This window comes from Cavia porcellus, unplaced genomic scaffold, assembly GCF_034190915.1.
Source record: "Cavia porcellus strain 051 isolate PalLab524CR breed Dunkin Hartley unplaced genomic scaffold, mCavPor4.1 scaffold_28, whole genome shotgun sequence".
NCBI classification, from domain to species: Eukaryota; Metazoa; Chordata; class Mammalia; order Rodentia; family Caviidae; genus Cavia; species Cavia porcellus.
Window position 1 is genome coordinate 14,621,691 of NW_026947511.1, and position 19,668 is coordinate 14,641,358.

Below are 19,668 nucleotides of genomic sequence, written 5' to 3' on the forward strand. Positions count from 1 at the left end.
TCAGGAGTCAAAGAAGGGGGATTGTTGTGAGTTTCAAAACAACCTGGGCTCCAAAGTGAGTTCGAGGTCAGTTTGAACCACTTACTGAAGCCCTGTCTTGCAAAATAAAAAAATTCATGAAGTATTTAATTAATAAAATAAAACTTAAAAGTACCAAATTATCTACATTGTCTAGGGACAAGTTTATATAGCTACGAATATCCTTGCATTCCTGGGAACTGTGATTTCTAACTGCAGGGCAATCAAAGAGAAAATGATAAAACAATGTGAAAAAGTCAGATAAATTTATGTAACCAAAGAGGATTTGTTGAGTTATGTTAACTTATTAGGGTCTTCCTGTGAACGTTGCTTTAATGTACTAATATTGTTTTTTTGTTTTGTTTTGTTTTTTTTAGCTCATTAGGATTTCAACTTCTACAATTTTCAATGAAGCCATAAAATTAAGGGTAACATTTTCTAGACAAATACTCTGTCAAAGATATGTCCTAAGAATCAGTACAAAGTAGTTAAATCCCAGAATTTCATAGAAGAAATAATCATTGTCTTTTTTAGATATTTTTGTTTTAAGAAGACAAAGGAAAATGCAGTCCTACTAATTTTCTCTGCTTTCATATTTGTCGTTTTCCTTTCTTCTCCTACTCCATACTCTGAAGTCTTTATTTCTGTGTCTCCTGTTCTGCCTATCAGCATTAAACTCTTCACCCCTTAGCTAAATTAATCCAAAGTGAAACAATTCACAAATTATCAATTTTGTGGTAGTATTATTTTGTTGTTCTTCGTTTAATTTTTAGACCTATAATTAAATGGTCAGAAATATCTGGAGCCACTAAGTTTCACCAAGTATCTTTTAGTTATCCTATATTCTGCTGTTTTCCATTTATTTATTTTATCATTATTCCTGTTCATAACGCTTCCTTTTGTCCTATGGAATACTAACTGTTTGACTAAATGATAAAAGAAGTCAAAGAGAAATATATAATACCCCAAAGCTCAGTTTTAGCTGCAAAAGAACATGCCAGGTGGTCAACGGTCACAGTTAGCCCTGTGCTTCCTGCGACAGTGGCTAAATTCAGCTCCAAAGGACTATCAATTTGAAGCATATTAGGCTTCACAATATAGCAGTTCTTTCTTAATAATTGAGGTTGAATAGTTGGCTATTTTCAAGTTGCTATGAAATTTAAATGATTGTATAACAATCTAATTATCTCAGTGACATTGAACTATTTTAAACTTTATGTCAGTAATATTCTCAGCTATATTTTTTTCCCTTAGCAAGTCCTTCTGAATTGCTTTTCAATACAATCATTAGAGTTCAAATGATAATTTGGTCATTTTTGTAAATTGACTCATAATTTTGCATTTAAATATTTTTTCTGAGGCATTATGATAATTTTATTATTTTAAGTATGTTCACAAGAATTTCTTTGAAACAGTTGAAAAACAGACATCATGTTGGATTCATTGGACAAAATCATAATGACATTTTTTTTCTTTCTAAATGTACCAAAATGGTAATGATTGGTAGAGACAAACTACATAAACTATATTAGATCTTCCTTGCTGAATACTAACTTTATTATTGCAACATAGTATGACCCTTATAAATAAAAATAAAGTATTCCTGCAAATCTATTTCATATAACCAGACAAGGTGAGACATAATTTAGGTGGACCTCATAAGGTGCCTCCTTCTCAAAACAAAAAAGATTATCTCAAAAAAACATTTTATAGGGGGCTGGAGATATACCTCAGGGACACAAGCAACTGTTTGGTATGCACAAGGTCCTGAGTTCGATTCCTAGTACCAAAAAATATTTTATAGATATGTGTATGTATATTCATATATATATATATATATATATATATATATATATGAATTGCATTATGAATGGGCTTATGAAAACTGGTTAGGTATATTACTAGTTCCAGGGATAAATCATAAGAGATTTTTTTTCTCCAAAAGGACCACAATAAATGGGTACTGTTCAAAGTAAATATGAAAGTAAATTAAATTTAGTGACTTTAGTAAACTTAAGGGTAAGAAAGACCAAAACTATGTTAAAATATTGGTTAAAGAGTCTCAAGAAAGAGGTGCTTATTGACCTGGCATACATCCCATGCCAACTGAGTGCTGAAAGAAGAAAGGGGTCTGGGCCCATCAGGTTGGAAGCACTTGAAAACCTTGTAGAGTGAAAAAATCACTTTTGCTGTTAGAGGAAATTAGGATCAAATAAATCCAGCATTATAATAGAGCTTATTAATATAAATGTAGTTGCTTGTGGTTGTGGCAAGGGCAGCTCGAGTGATCAGAGGTAAATTATGGGATAGTTTCTGAGAAGCTCATGAAAAATGATAGCCTATAATTAATTGATTACAGGTGCTGAAAATATATTGACATAAATTTGGAGAATGAAGTAAAGGCTCAAAGGAAGACCATTCTGGTGTTTTATCATGTAAGACTGAGAAGGCATCAGCTAACTTTTCCTTCACATAGTGTAGGTTACCCTCTGTTCTCTGAATGGTACAGAACGATATGTGAAGCCATGGCCTCATAACATGAGAAAGTTGAGTGGTGGCTGTCTCTGCCAGCACCGAGCCTAGTGAATACTGCTGTAGAATTGTGTTCCTTAGTGTCAGTGTCAATGGCAGAATCCTGGATTCTGAGTATAGAATCCCGGTGAAAGTACTCTAAACATCAGAGACAAATGAATGAAAATTAGGAAAACAACAACGAAGGACACTACAAAGCTGTTAGCTCTATTTGGAGGAATTTATGATAGAGATTAAACAATCAAGGTGCTCCTAAAGTCAAGAATGATATTACTTGGTTTATAAGACTTGAAAACCTCAAACTGAGTGAACTGAAAGCACATCAATACTGTGATCTTTACTATGATTAGTATATATTTTCTTCCTCCATCATACTAACCAATATCAATATACACAGGCACCAAATATATGGCTTGTTGTTCATGAAATCTCACATCACATTATTCCTGATCCCAAGACCCATTTTCATGGAAAAATAGGTACCACAATATACATAAGACAGCAGGATCTCTTCGGGTTAGTACATAGTGTCAAAGATTTGCCGAATGTTTAGAATGCTGAAATAATGTCAAAGAAACAGTGAAGGACAACTAGGAAGCAGTGACCACTATAGAGTGCTGTGCTCCTGAAAGATGGAAACATATTTCTCCATTAGAGAGCTTCTGTTTTCTATAGACACGTAGGGGTTTTCACTAAAGAGACATAGAAGGGTTTCACAATGTCTATATTTATGGCTGATTAGTGATCACTTAAGTCTTTTCATGGTTAATAAGTTACAGACACAGAAAGGAACACTGTAAAGGAATAGGAAAGGACTAAGTTATTACAATTCATTTAAAGAAAAAGAGAGGATATGCTCTACCACATACCAGCACTTACTACGGAATTAACATAATTAATACAATGCATTATTTATGTAAGTGTAGAATAGCAGAATAAAATAGAACAGAAAATAGTAAACAAAAAGGGTTCACATGTAGATGGGATTTACGATAAAATCATGCAAAGTAGTAAGGAAACAAATGCCTGCTAAATAAATATTTGTATATCGAAGGTAATTAAAATTTATCCCTACCTAACTCCAGACGTTAGGTGTAATACAAGTAATAAACAACAAAATTTCTTAAAATAACATGGGAGAATATATTTATAACTTAAGGATATAGAAAGATATGTCATAAACTAGAGCAAAGAATAAGCACTATTAAAATGATACATCAGTCTGACAAAAGATACTAAATCCACTATGTGTCAAAAGCTATCTTTAAGGAAGAGAAAACTAAGATGTAGAGTGATATTTGTCTGAAGCAGTATAAGAAGAATGAGCCCTATCTAGCCTATAAAAAGAATCTCAACAGGTGAGAAAGAACACTAAAGCAGACAAAGCAATGACAAGGCAATGACAAAGCTAACAGGCAAGTGGATAAAGCACTTCAGTAGATATTTTGGAGAATAGGAAATTCAAAACAGTAATTAAACATGTGGAAATTTGATCAAGTCTAATGAAATAAGTCTAAAGCTATACTTGATTAGAAGAAAGTCTGACCCACCACGAATGAGGATGGATATCATTGCAAACTCATATACACAATTCATATAATAGTTATTATGGAAAATAATTTGGCATTACCAATAAAATGTAATACACATATATTCACAACTTATGCAAACTCAGGTAAATATGCATGAGGAGAAATATAAAAATATTTACAACAACATTAAGGAAATATCTTAAACTGGAGACAACTCAACTAGTCATTAATGAAGTGGAAGAATGAATTTAAACGTATTCACATATAACAAATAGCATAATAAGCAAATACAGAAATGTAGTTCAACAATGCAAAGCTAAAAGATGAATGGAAAAGGTAGATATTAAGGTTTTCGTGGCGGCTCTGGTGTAATCCCCGCACTCGGGAGGCAGAGGTAGAAAGATCCTTGTGAGTTTGAGACCAGCCTGGGCTACAAAGTCAGCTCAAAGGCAGCCTGAACTGTATAGCAAGACCCTGTCTCAAATAGATAAAAAAGGTAGATATTAAGCTACAGACACTCTAAAATTTTATCTATTACAGAAAATGCACAAGCAATATACTTTATAGTTGTTCACTTGGGTAGCAAATTGGAAACATTGAAGCAGGCAAAATAGTAAACTGTATGTGAAAGAAAGTGATTGTACCTGAGGAAAATTGCACAGGAATTCTTCTTAGGTATTATATACCTAGGCTATGCTTGCATTTATGTTTACTTTATAATAATTTAAACTATGCATTTATGCTAAATCAATTTTGTATACTATACTTTTCTTAAAATTTGAAGGATAGGAATTTGTCTTAATAAGAAGTTTCAGAATTAGTTTGAATTCTGGCTATAAAACTAACAGATGGTTGGAAAGCTTATTCTTTAGTAAAACAGTACAAACAATGCAAGTAATTATAGCAAGCTATGACCATGAAGAGGAATAAAACTCAACCAAAGCAACCAAGTCATGAATTCTCATGATTCTATAAAGCAGAAATGTAATCTTTATGTAGTGAAATTTCATAAATATGCAATGCGGCATTAAAAAGCACAGCTAGTTGAATTAAATAAGGGTGTTTGAGACAAAACATAATATTTATTCTTCAAAAATTATTCAACAAATTAAACAGAGCATATATTTTGAACTGGAAAGCAAAATTTCAAATACATGACAAAACAGGATGGTAGATGTTTGTTACTCTTCTTTTTCTCTTTAACCTTTACAATTGGAAAAATCCTTCATTAATGTTGTCTTGTCCCCATTGGTGGACAAGCACATATATTATTTTGATGACTACTAACTCTAAATTTCAGTTTTTTCTTTGCAATAATGTTAGCTTTTAAATGAGTTTTCTGTGTAATATCCTATAAACTAAAATTCTAAAAATAGCTAGATATTGAATTACAACATTATCTGCAAAGAGAATTTATTTGTAAGCACATTTGGGCAAAAGATCTGACATATATGCATATATACATACATATATATATATATATATATATATATATATATATATATATCCTCACAATCACACACATGCTCTATTTCTCCTTCAAAGTTTATAAATCTTCAGTATAAAACTTTGCTTTTAGATATATTCAATCCATTAATGATAATTCAATTTTAGCATTCTTGGAAGAGTCAAACACTAGAATAGATAGAGAAATTTTAAAGCTCAATACAGCAAAGTTTCTGTTTTCAAGAAATCTGGCTAAATAGATAACATCAATATACTTTAGCAAATACCAAGAAAAAGGTGTACCCATTATAGGATTTTAAGTAACGAGATAATTAAAATATGGGGACATTCAGGAAAGTTTTTTTGGAAAAGATTATGCAGAACCAGCAACTTCAAGGGATATTTTAAATCGAAATTAAAATGGAGAAAAAAAGATATCAAGTCAGAGGTATATGTAGAAGCAAAGAAACATAGGAGATTTCTCAGAAACACTATTCATGATTTCAAGTAGGTTTCAGGTGGCTGGAGATAAAGTTGTCAAAACATTTGTGAGAGAAGGGAGGTAGGAGGATTGTCTTGTTTGCTGGATGAGGAATAGGAATCTCTTTTGTTAGCTGAACATTGTTTTTAGAGAGATCTTTACACTGAGGATATTTATAATGTATCAAGACTACTATCATGAAAGTCATCGATGAATTGTAACAATAGTTCATAAGAAAATTAATGAGTGCCATTCTAAGGCTGTTAAAAGGAAAAAAGTGGGACGATGTGGAACTGGTCTGCCACAGGTAACTAACTTTACCATTCCTGGTGACTGACTGTACCTGGAGAGCAGGGCAAAAAGCCAAAGCTTAGATGACACTTCTGTTTCTGGCTGGATGCAGAAGACAGAGGTGATTCATTAATTCAGGTGCAGACTTGAGAAGGAAAAATATTTTCTGGGGAAAGTGAAAATATGAGCTCTATCTTGTTGAAATTGAGATGCTCATAGGACATCTAAGTGGGTCAGTTTTATAGATAAATGTCTATTTGAGGTTACAGCTTAAAGGAGAAGCGGCTGAAAATCCAGCTGTGGGAAGTTTCAGGGTCTCAGTGTAATTAAAGATGTGAGCTTTAATGTGAGATTTCCCAAAGGAATGCACATCAGAAAAACAATTTAAACGGTATTTCTACAATCCAAAATTCATGGAGCAAACAGATACGGGAAGACAAAGAATAAAACATGGTTAATGTGAAAAACAGAAGCAAGCAGGCTTCTGTTAAAGACGGAGAGAGATCCTCTGCAAATAGACCAGTGAAAATTGAAAACATTTAGCAATAAAGAGATGACCTTGGATCTTGTAGAGGATACCATTTATTGTGTATCTGGGATTGTTCAACTATAAATATTCATGCATAACATACATAAAAGTATACGTATATGTGTTTATGCTAATAACTTGTATCAGGAGTAAAGATGATGGAAAGGTAGAATGTAAATAAATATTATAGAATATATACGCATAACATTCAGAATCTAGCTCTAAACTACTAATTTGAATACTTGAAAGATCAAGTTTAAAAATACCCACAAAAGAAATAAACCTGCATTATAAATGTTTTAGGTAATAGCAATAAAATAGATATCACAGATCTTTTAAATTTTGTTTTTTTTTTCTTTACTCAACTGAATTACATTATTTGTATTACATTGATTTAACAAGAGAACCCATAAAATTCCCCACTTGTGGTCCACTTAAAAAAGAAATATTATGGTTTGTGGCATCGTTGAATATCATGCTGAGCTACAAAAAACAAAGAAAACATCATAAAGTTCCCAACCTGTATTTCATTTTCAGAACCCCACACAGGGAGACAACAACTACATTAATCAGAGACAGACCACTGAGTTTTAGATTTATTTTTGTTCCATATTAAATTGCGTAGTTGAAGGGAACATCAATTTCTTTTTTTTTAAATGACACCATCATTACCTTTCTTAAACACTGCAGTGTACTAATGATGTTTAAAGCACTTAAAGGTTTAGATCTGAACTACTACTACGGCAAAGATTTAAGACGCATATCTCACATATAGAAAATACTTGTGTTTCAGGTTAAATAATTTCAGCCTCCTTTTTTTTAGAACTCAGAGAATATTTTTTTTTACCCGTGGCTAAAAGGAATCGATTAATTCAGCATGAAAATTAACCTTATTAAAACTTAATGTATAATATTGTTCCCAAGTATGCGTCTTCTGTTTGATTTGTTTTTATGCCTGCATTACTGTGAAAAATGAAGATGAGAAATTATTCCTAAATCTGGAGAATAGAAGCCCTTTATAAAATCTTCAGTAAGGTGCCGTATGAACTGAAAGGCTTCCTCCTCGTGCGATGCTCTCCTAGCATCCGCTCCTGTCACATAAACACTCAAAGAATCACTGAAGTGACTAGAGTGGCAAAGTATGCTGAAGTAAAAGAACAAATTCACTCTCCTATGCTCAGTGGGTACATATATTACAAGCTCATAATGCCTTCAGTCACTACACAAATTCTATTATTCCTATTTTGCTGATAATGGAGCCCAAAACCAGAGAGGCTACATTCCTTATTTGAGATCACATTAATCATTTTGGTAAGTTAGATTTGAACTCAAAATGTATACAGAACCCATGCTTTCACTCTTCATAAAGTTCTGTATATTGTTGTGATACTAGATGTGGAATCACAGAGCTGTATGATCTAGTGCAATGATAACCGAGAGGCAAGGAAATGGAGCTTTCACTAACACACACACACACACACACACACACACACACACACACACACAGACACCCACACAAAAGCATTAGCATTAATAAGAGCGAGCAGGTAAGATGAGAAGTCTGAGTTTCCAGTTTGGTGAGTCTAGAAGTCACACAAAAAATTTAAATAAAAGGTGAATGTAAATCTGGACACTGTTTCTAGTGTCATAGAAACAGTCTATGCAAGGCTCAGTTTCCCTTTGCAGAGGTTGTATAATGTACTTACTGCTGTGGTATATCTCACAAATTAACAAAAATCTGGTCCTTTAAGCTAGGCTTGAGGAGACCTAAACCAAAGTTACAGACTAGTTGGAATTATCTTCTGGTATCACCACAAATCTACAGCAGCCTGCATGAAGCATTTTGTTTCTGGGACGTATTCTGAAGATGAATTAATGGCATGCTTATGGTCCTGTCAGGATAAGAATCCAAATCCTCCTGGTCTTTCCAGAAAATATTGTGAAAGACTCCAAACCAAAAACTATACATTTAAACTCTTTGCCTCAGTCACTATTGAATAAGACTCTCTGAATTCAACAAGTTTCTATAATTTTTTTTCAGAACAACTTCAAATAAATTTTCCATTGTTGTCAGACTGCTGGGCTGGTGTCTTCAAACTGTGTCTCTGTCTCAGTCTCATTGTGTATCACCTCTTTGTGACTGGTATATTTCTTTTTTCTGTGTTTTCCAAACCAAGAATGTCACTACTTAGGTCACAAAGAACTGAGACTGATATTTTCCCATGTACACTGTCCTGGCCACCTTTGTTCACTGCAACCTCTCGTAGAACTTTCAGTCAATAATTTATATCACTCCTTTGACATGACATAGGGCATATTCTTTCTGTGTTCATTAGGTTTCATTCTGGGCACAATGTTTAGTTTTTACAATTCTGCTACTGCAAGGTCTTTGAAAATATTGATAAACTTTTTAATTCTAATTTTGGCATACTGAACTTTCTGAATAATAAGAGCTTTATGAAATACTTAGAGTTAGAAGTTTACTTTTTACTAAGCTGGAAGGTGCTGCATATAATCTATATACTTAATCTTGCTTCATAATTACTCTTCGGTAAATAAGTTTTATTACTACAAGGCTACCTTAAAAAGTAAATTAAAATTTCCTTTGGCTTTTGAACACAAATATTGGATTATTCACATTAAAATATCATTAGAACAAAAACACAAACCAATAATTCAAATTCAGTACAATAATTAAGCATATGTAACTTGGTTTTAAGTGTGTCTTAATAGTTTTGGTGACAATTAAAATTATGTTTTACAAGAGGAGTATGAGTCATTTAGTGAAATTAATGTATTACATAATTATCATTAGGTAGCAACAGGAGACCATTATGATTCATCAAAATTCCATTTTAAGAACATTATAGATTCTGTGAAACTGCAGAATCAGCTGGATGCAGCCTGCTTTGGATATTTTCCTCTTTGTTTCAAATCATGAATTAAAATCTTATAAAGGTTTCGAAAATGTATTATTGCCTAAAGAATAGAACGATGACAATGTATCAAATTGTGAGTCAATTTCCAATAAATACTGAAATATATTTTGGAGATCGTTAGTCATCTAATGTAAGAACACAAAATTAATAAAAAAAGGAAATAGGTTAAGTTTTTAGAAACAAAAATCACTAGAAAAAGTGCTAAAAATAAGAAAAGATGACTAATAGTTAATCTTATTTATTTAGATTTTTAATTATACATACCACATAATGATATATTCTAAATTGTAAATAAATTAAGAAAATGGGAAAGATAATTTTCATAAATGATTTCAATGTTTGTTTGTTTAATACAAGTACCTGTATAGACTAAAAGAACTTGTCTTTTCAAAAACAGAGCATTAAAGACTTACTAACTGAATTAATCATTAATATAAGTAGTGTAAGTCACACATTATCGGGATATTATGTTTCAGCTAGATTGCTAGGAATATTCTTTATAATATACAAGTCTAATTTTGCTAAGCTCAGACTACTCATGAGTCCTATTTCTATTTCATACCATTTATAAAATATGGTATGAATTTTTAATGATGTGGCATTGTCATTTTTTATTTCTCTATTCCTTTATTTTTTTCTTTTCATTTTCTCTAAACAATCTCCAACCATTCCCAACTTGCCTATTATTAGTATTCAATGTTTATGAGCCAATTTTAGAATCACTTCCTCTCCTATCATTTTATACATGCCCTGGAGTAGTTTTGTCATATTATTTACTTGATAGACGAGATAGTATCAGTACCCACTCACATCCCTCAGAGAATCTTGTTATGTCCTGACCCAAACTCTAGCAGTTAGCATCTGATTAACTGCCCCCCTTAAGGAATTTTCCTACATTAGAATTTTTCTACTCACTTGTGATGAATAAATTAAAGGCCAAAATTTGCCAACCTGTCTCACAGCATTTGTTGAAAAAGAATGTCTCTGAATTGTTCATTTCAATCGCTTTTCAAGAGGGATCATGTTGGGCCATGATCTTATATCTTTTCATTGAGTTCACCCTTGAGATTGGGTTCTTGTTCTGTGACAGCTGGTATAAGGGCAATTGCTTTGATAGGTGAATTTTCTCCTGCTTAATTTCTCCCTTACCTTTCTTCTTTCCCTACTGTGGCTTAATAACTTAATTACCTCTTAACGTTATCTGAAGGTCTCAAAAGAACTGTACCAGAATCTTTTTTCTCAACATTTTCCCTTGGTGAAACTTCTAAATTTTAATTGCTTGCTGGTCAGTTAGCAACAAGAAACCACAGCCTCATGTAACATCCTGATGGTACATATTTTTTCTAAGGAGAACTGAGGTGGCTTGAAGTGAAGAGGATTTTTAAAATGAAATATGTACAAGATTTAAAATAGTCAAAAGAGAATGACAAGGACAATCACTATTGAGGTGACTGCTGCTGTAAGCACCGTCAGTTCACTAAAAGGAAAAAAGGAAACATCTCAAATTAGCAAAAGAAAATCTCAAGACATGATTTGAAAGCCTTGAGCTCTGTGATGGTATTTAAAGAAAGATTCAACTTCTGCAGCCTGAAAAGAATGGATTACAATCGAGATCTTCAGGTAGATTGTAAGAGTAGCAGAAATACAGGAAAACTTCACTGAAGAAGCACCCGTAAGCTTTCCGTGAAAAAGTGAAGACATTTATCAGGTGAAAATCAGGGCCCTCAAACTTGGATTTGCGATACAAATCCCAAATGTGTAGCTTATGCTTCTTTCACACAGAAGAATTATTTCCTGTGTTCTGGCTTAGATGGATGTTCCCTAAAGGTTCAAGTGTTGAAGAATTTTTTCTGAGAGTAGCACTATTAGCAGGTGATGGAACCTTTAAGAAACTGGGTCTGGTGGGATATCATTAGGTCACTGATGATAAGCTTCAAAAATGAGCTGGACATTAGTCTCTCACTTTCTGTTTGTTACTGGCCCACATATGAATGGTTTGTGCTGCTATTAACCCTACCATGATGTATTCCCTTCACTAGAGGACCATATAAATGATGCTGGAACTTGAACCTACAAAATGCTGAGCAAATGAATTCTTCCCTTTTATAAAGTTAGTTGCCTCAGGTATGTCATGCTAGTATTGCAAAGCTGACAAGTATTACTTAAGACCATGCAGATGTCTCTTCTAAGGGAGATTCTTCAAAATACTTGCGCTTCTATGTTCAAGACCAAGCATGGTCCAACTAAAGAAGCAATGACTTATGTTTAAATGGAAAGAACATTATTCACTAAAGGAACATCAGAAACTGTCTAATACATCCACACAGGAATCAGAAGAACATATTTGCAAATGAAGGCTGAGAATGTTAACCAAAAAGTATGCATGAAAAATAGGCCACACCGATGTTAAAGATATATATGAAAAAATCATACAAGTTCACATCTAGATTTACATATGTCTATATCCAGACCTGATGGTCTATTTAATTATATAGCTCTCTAAAAAAGAAAACCATGTATAAAAAAAAGAATAACCAATGTAAGTTAAATACTAACCTAATTAATATTTAAATTAAATAATAAAATATAATCATGATGCTTAATAAATTAAACCTGCATGGCATATAACATTTTGAAGTATATTCAGCAGGCATATAACAGCTTTATTTCTTTTCAAAATTAAAATATAAGAAATTCTGTACTTTAAAATATATATAAATTTATATGTATATGATTTATATTTATGTATATAGGTGTACATTTTTATGTATTATATATGTATTGCATTTTGAATATGCATTCAACTTACCCTTACTTGACCCACAAAGGCATTGGCTTCTTCCTCTACCACAGATAAATTTCTAGGCAGATAGGGATCAAACACCGGAGCATTATCATTGACATCTGTTACTACCACATTTACTGTGGCAGTTGAGGTCTTGAAGAAAAAAAAAAAAAAAATTAAATGTAAGAGGAGCTATTTTTTTAAAAATTGTTTAGTGGTCATATTGTGTTTTCACTATATGACACGTCCCTCATTTATATCCCCAGTCTTTTATTCCAAAATAGAAAAAATGGAGAAGACATAGCAGCCTATGATTTTTGTACTTCTAAAACAAACAGGAAAAACAAACAATGACACTAAAGAGCAAGCAATCTTGAAAATGTCAAGTAGTTCTTGGAGGCTTACGCTTTAGAACATGATTTTACCTTTATCTTATTTATATTTTATGGGTTGCAAGCTTGAATTTCTAACTGAAATATACTATTATTAGAGCTTTTACACTTATATTTTTCATCATTTAAAAACAAAACACATACTTTATAAAATACTAAGCCATAAAAATAAATATTGTCATAAGTTAATATTAGTAACTATTATCTTAGTAATTTTCAAGGTTTACATTCCAACAAAGAAGGTGAACACTTTCCACATGCAAAATTATTACTTTATGAATATGTAGCTAATTGCAATTGTAATCTAGTGAATATACGAATAAGTGATATTACTTAAAAGTTAAAAATTGTTCTGCTGCAACCAGAAAATATGCAAACCAATGAGTTGGTTATAATCAAAGACTGAACACCAACAAAACTATGAGAAATTTATCCAATCTTTTTTTAAAAGAAGAAAATAAGAATAAGTCCTTCTGATGACTAGAGAATTAGGAGGGAGACTATAAAGCTGAACATAAAGAACTGAGTAAGGCTGGGTGATTTTAAAGAGGTCTGTGGATGTCATGGCGAGGATGTGGTTAAAATTTTCCAAGAAAAAAAAGGTTGATATAGAGATGCGTTCTGTTGGGATCACTGAAATTCTGGACTGTGTGAAAGAATATGTCTGACAAAACGACCAGGTTTTCCTCAGATTTAAACCTGACATTCAACACTGATTAGATTAAGGTGAAACACCCTTATGTTAATAGACACTAAAGTAAATCCTCTCTAAAACAATATAATTTTATTCCAAGTCTCTGTGTTTTTTTCATACAAAATAATGAGTAATTAAAAAATTACTATGCAAAGCAGGGAAATGCTTGGTCGTGGTAATGAATTATTTCTTTATCTGGGTAAAACAGTGGACTGCTGTGAAAATTCACATAGCCATTCCTGATTTATGATTTATAATATTTAAAATTCAATTAAAATTTTATTTAAAGACGTGCATAATGATCCTCTAAAGAGCATTATATAGCCAAATTCTAGAAAAAAAATCCAAATATCCACCAATAGTAGATATTTATATGGTGTTTTCTGCACACAGTGCAGTATACATGACCAAGACAATAACTACTGCTGACCACATAAATAAATTTGAGTCAAATAATTCTGATACAAAATAGTACAAATTGTATTTCATTTATATAAATTTTAAAAAACAGTTATAATCAATAGTAATGTATGTCAGGACAGGGTCCTTTGGTGGAGAAAATGTAACATGGACTGTGATAATCATAAGGTCAGACTTTTCAGTGCTTACTAATTGCTGTTTATCGTAATGACTAGTGGTTACACAAGTGTATTTAGTCTATCAATTTATTAACAGACATAGTGATGATTTTTGGACTCTGTTTACATGTTATATTTTTATCAAATTCTTTAATATTAATGATGTATACATACAAAATATGTGTTTATACATCTATTCTAAATATCTCCATAAAGAAATTCAAATGCTATCTGATTAGATGGCATTTTATTTTCATGTTTAACATTTATATTTTTTCAAATATTCTTTAAGAAAAGTACATTGCTTTTTTCAGAAAAAAATGGTTTAAAAGATGTTATTTCTTTAAAACTCAGGTCAGATATTAAACTAGTAACAAAAGTAAAGACGTTTTTACAGTTGCAGAAGTTCACAATGTGCCCGAGGGTGAACAAAACATTAAAATTGATGGCCTGAGGCAAAAATCGGAAGGACCACAGAAGAGTCTGCTAGCTTTCTGTAAACCATTTGGCTTCTCTGTGCCGCCCTATCCAGCTTTCCCTACCAAGACGCCGAACTTTTTTTTTTTATCATTCTAATCTTAGAATTTTTCCTTCTTCATGTCAGGGAGCAGTACATTTCCAGACAATTCTTGATTCACCACCAGAACATGATCTGTGCTTGGGTAACAGCAGATAATTGCACACCAAATACACTAAAATGTTAATTTAAAAGTCCATATTTTGTGCTAATAGAAGCTGCTATCTATGTACAATTTAGGAATATTTCTTGGTGAATTTTACATGAGATGCAAAAGTCATGAACACATACACAATGATTTTTGACATGCATTTCTTGAAACATTTGAAGATCATTTGAATTAAAGTCAATTGAATAACCAATAAAAAGTGTATATTCTGGCTACATATTAATCTATTGACTATTATTTTGCATCTGTAGAAATGATACATATGGAGCACCGGGAAAACATGATTATGTAAACTGTTTTAGAAGGATTCAGGAGATTGGCAACACTGCTTCAGTATAACTCTGTGGCCCATGATATATTTATACTATTTATTAAAAAAAGATTTTCAGTTTTTAAATTTGTAGTTTAAAGAAGATAAAAGACTATATGTCAGCCTAACAAACTTGCAGTATTTTAAAAATTAATTTATGTTAATTAAAGACATTAATAAAACTGATAAAAAAGCTATATCTACTTTTTATCGAAAAAACTTGCCTAGTGATTATCTTCTCAAAAACTACATCAACTTCCAATTCTACTATTGGTGATAATTGAAATGTTAAATACTACAAATGACTACAGGAAATAATTTTACTGTCGTTTAAAATACCACAGGCGAATTCTGGAAATAATTGTATTCCAGTATTACATATTGTAAATTATTAATTTTGTGATCATTGAAAATTTTAATTTTGCCTTAGGTTGCACTTAGATTTAAATCAAGGATAAATCCTCAGGCTGGGGAGTTAGTTAAGTGGCATAAGCGCCTGCCTAGCGAGCACGAGGTGGTGAATTTCATTCCTGGTACAAAATAAAAAAGTGAGTCCTCAAAATATAACTTAATCAGTGGCTTAGATATTTCTATGGTAGTAGGTAGTCTGAATACACATTTGTTTTCATAAGGTGGTACATCTCTGAAATGAAGACACTGATTAGGATCTTTGGTTTAATGTAGCATGAAAATGTGAGATAAAAATTCATACTTAATGACAACAGTGTTTACTCATGGAACCAAAGCATATTTTCAACTCATAAGAACAAACCAGTTATTTCATGATTTTCTGTTCTTTTAAATTATGAATTTTTTTAATCACCAATCAAATATGTTAAATTACTAGGAACTTACTTGGACGTATAAGGTAAGTAAGGTTTAAAATGTATTCATAGTCTAATTGTTAAAGACAAAAGTATGATGAGGATTTTCTATTGATGTGGGTCTAAATGAAAATATGTTCTCATAATTTTTTTTAAAATACAGAATGAAATAATGTAGTTGGCCACTGATATTTGCCAATGTGGAAACTGATATAATTAATTTGTATAAATAGGTAATATTCTAAAAAATGCTATCTTACCAGAAAATAACTTGTATATAATGGTATTCATTGATGAGAGACCAGATTTCACAAAATATAGTCATTCTGCTTATGAAAAAATATTAGACCACTTATTTGGAAACAATACCCATAAAAAATTCTGTAAAATGCATAGTGTATATATTTATGCACAATGCTTGTGTATTATCTAAATAACAAGAAATGTAAAAGCCAAAATAAAAGTGAAACAGAATTATGGGGCCAAAATAAAGTTTCTAACATAAAAAATTTTATTTACCATACTTAGCCAATTTCATCAATGTTTTTTGCATTATTAAATGTTGATAGCAAATGTATTTTAATTAACATATAATTTAGACAGTATCTTACCTCAATGATGCAAGGAGAGAAATATCTATTTACAAGAATCCATTATATGAGTTAAATAGAAAGTTACTCCAGCTTAGTCAGTTTATTTAGGATTTTCACTTTATGCCAATCACATTGTGCCAATCAATAAGCAATGAAAACGTGGTTGCTTTAGAAAAAAGAGGTGACTACGTTGAAAAGGCTGATGAACGTGGAGCTCTGGTGAGCTCTGGCTGCACAAACGGCTGCTCACCCTGCTCAGCGAGTCCACCATTTGTGAACTTCCACCCCATCTGTAAAACACTGACTTTGAATTTCATCTTTAGGATGTCTTCTATTATTAATACTTTATAAAATAAGAATTTTTAAAAGACCTACCTCAGTCATTCCAAATTTAACAAATATATAAATACGTGAAGCACCAAAATAAATTAAACTCATGCAGATAATTAAAGATATAAAGAAAACATTACTAATTAAATATTTGGCTAAACATTTCTTTCTTATTTTTATTTTTATTTTTATTTATTTATTTTTTCTTTTGAGACAAGGTCTCGCTATGCAGTTTGGGCTCGCCTTGAACTCACTTTGTAGCCCAGGCTGGTCTCAAACTTGCAACAGTCTCCTGCTTCAACCTCCCAAGTGCTGGGATTACAGGCATGCACCACCATGCCTGGCTCTTAAAATTTTTCCAAAGGACTTGAGCATACTAGTTTTTACAAAATGACTTATAAGATTTTTTCTTCCTCATACAAATAATGTCACTTAAGTTAGCCTCTGTTTAAAGAGAAATCAACTTAAAAACAAAAAATACTAATTTAATGAGTCTTTTAAAAACTTTTTCTTATTACTCAACTTAATGGGAATTTTAAAAAAGAGTATAACAATAAAATTTACTAAACAATTTTGGAGGTATTGCCTAGAAAGATAAAAGAAGTGCCATCAGTTTGTACTTAATAGAAAATCTTTAAATTTTTATCGTTTAACCATTTGATTTTGCCTTGAAATTTATTAAACTTACAATAAGCAGGAAATAATATTTCCATAGTATACTTATTTGTTCTGTGTTGTTTTGTTTGTATTTGATAACTGAAATTCATTAAGATGCATGTACGTTCAAAAGTTATCTGACCAGAGATACGTAGTCACTATAGGAATCAAATGAGAATTATTTTCATGTTTTTACTAAGGAAGCAAAAATCAGTTTCAGAGAAATGATACTACTTTACTTCAATCATTCCTTTTTTAAATAAAAAAAATTTCATTTTAAAGGTACAATTGCTTTTTTATAAAGTTCCAGATGAGCTAAACCTGCAGAGAAATAATATTCTTTGCTATCTCAATAAATCAGTAAAAATAGTCTTGATGTTAAGAAGTTAATTAGGGTATATTCTGCTATTATTAAAATAAATATTATTATTATTAGTTGTTGTTGTTGTAATTTGAACCCAAAGTCTTGTACATATTAAGCAAGCCTTCTGTCTCTGAGCTACTCCTTGTCATGGTTAACTTCTCAGAGTGTGATCACGATTATGGATATAACGGGTTACAATTATGTGACAGAAAGGCAGACACTACTTTTCTCCGTAAGTGTGTTCCTTGATATTCAAAAAGAGTGTCTATTATTTTTGCCCAAAAGGCAGATCATCAATGAGTGTCAAGAAAAGAATATGAGTGCTTTCAGATTACTTTTTTATTTTAAAATATTTTTAATTCTTTTGAAAATAAATTATTTTCTACCTTCTCATAAACAGATAAAATTTCAAGGAATATTGACAGTTTTACCTAAAAGAAAGTAGAAAAAAGCAAAAAAAAAAAAAAAAAAAAAAGCCTTTTGAAGTCAAAGTTCCTCTGTAGTACAAATAAAATTTCTTTCAATTAAATAGATATATTAAAATTTGGGATAATTGCAATATACTGTATCAGCTTTAATAACTTTTTTAATGTTAAGTCACTATACGAAGGAAGATATGTATGTTTTGCGCCACAGGCACACGATTTAGATGATGTATCAGGGTCATACTATTTAGATAATGCTAAGCTGAAGTATTTTTATTGATAACTAAAGTCGGTAATCTTGTAGCTGTAATGTCAAGAATCAAGACAGCCTTATGCATTTGATAGAGTTTCTTTCACAATCTAGAAAAAGCTGAGCTGTCTTTCAGAAAGGGCCTTTCAGAGAAAGAGAGAAAGGTACGTCTTTTTAAAGGGATATGGGGAGAAAAAAGGAGCCAGAGACAGATGGGGATTGAATGTGAAGGACTTGGTCTTGAGCCAGTTGGGCTGTATTTTAAGAGAAGAGACACTCCAGGAACACACTGGGAAAGAGGAAGGTCTGTAATGGGAAAAAGAGAAATTTGAGTGAAATACCAATATTCTTCTGGAGCTTCTAAGACCTCGGAAAAGACAGGCATGGTGGTGCATGCCTATAATCTCAGCATTTTGAGAAGGAGGCTGAAGGATTAAAGGGTTTAAAGTGCAATTCACTCTAAAGGCCCTGGATTCAACTGCCAGCACTGAGGTTAAAAACAGAAAAGACTCCAGAGAAAATATGTGAGAGCCAAGTGTAGAAATAGTAGAAAAGTAATGAGAGGAGGAGGCTTGTGTAGTTTCTCTGTGTAAAAGTTGTGCCTTGCACACACATGCACAGTGGTGGTAGTGTGTAACTCAGGAAATCCTATCCTCAGGTGCTAATAATTTCAGTATGTAAATCAAGTTTTGGGTAAGGACCGAGGACCTCATTTTTTTTTTTTTTTTTTTATCATTGGTATGGGGCATCGAACTCAAGATCTCCTGCTTGAAGGCAGGTGCTTATGCCGCTGAGCTAACTCCCCAGCCCCAGACCTCTGCTTTTCATTCCAGGAATAAACTCCAGTTGGTAATGTTGTAAAATCACGTCAATAAACTGCTGCATTTACTTTACTCATCGTGTTGAGCAATTTGTGTTAACATTCACGATGCACAATGTCTGTAGAATTCTCAGTATCTGTGTCTGGTTGTGGCATCCGGATGATGACGGCCTCTAGTATGTGTTGAGTAGG

The 19,668-nt window shown here is 32.1% G+C and overlaps 1 protein-coding gene across 3 annotated transcripts in view; it reads right to left on the reverse strand.

The window, feature by feature from the left end:
- The window catches only part of Pcdh15 (protocadherin related 15), a 1,472,709-nt gene that overhangs the window by 231,901 nt on the left and 1,221,140 nt on the right, over positions 1–19,668 (reverse strand). For all 3 annotated transcript variants that reach the window (XM_063239515.1, XM_063239513.1, XM_063239514.1), the window contains one exon: positions 12,578–12,706. In XM_063239515.1, coding sequence (XP_063095585.1) covers positions 12,578–12,706 — 129 coding nt within the window. The remainder of the gene's footprint in view (positions 1–12,577; positions 12,707–19,668) is intronic.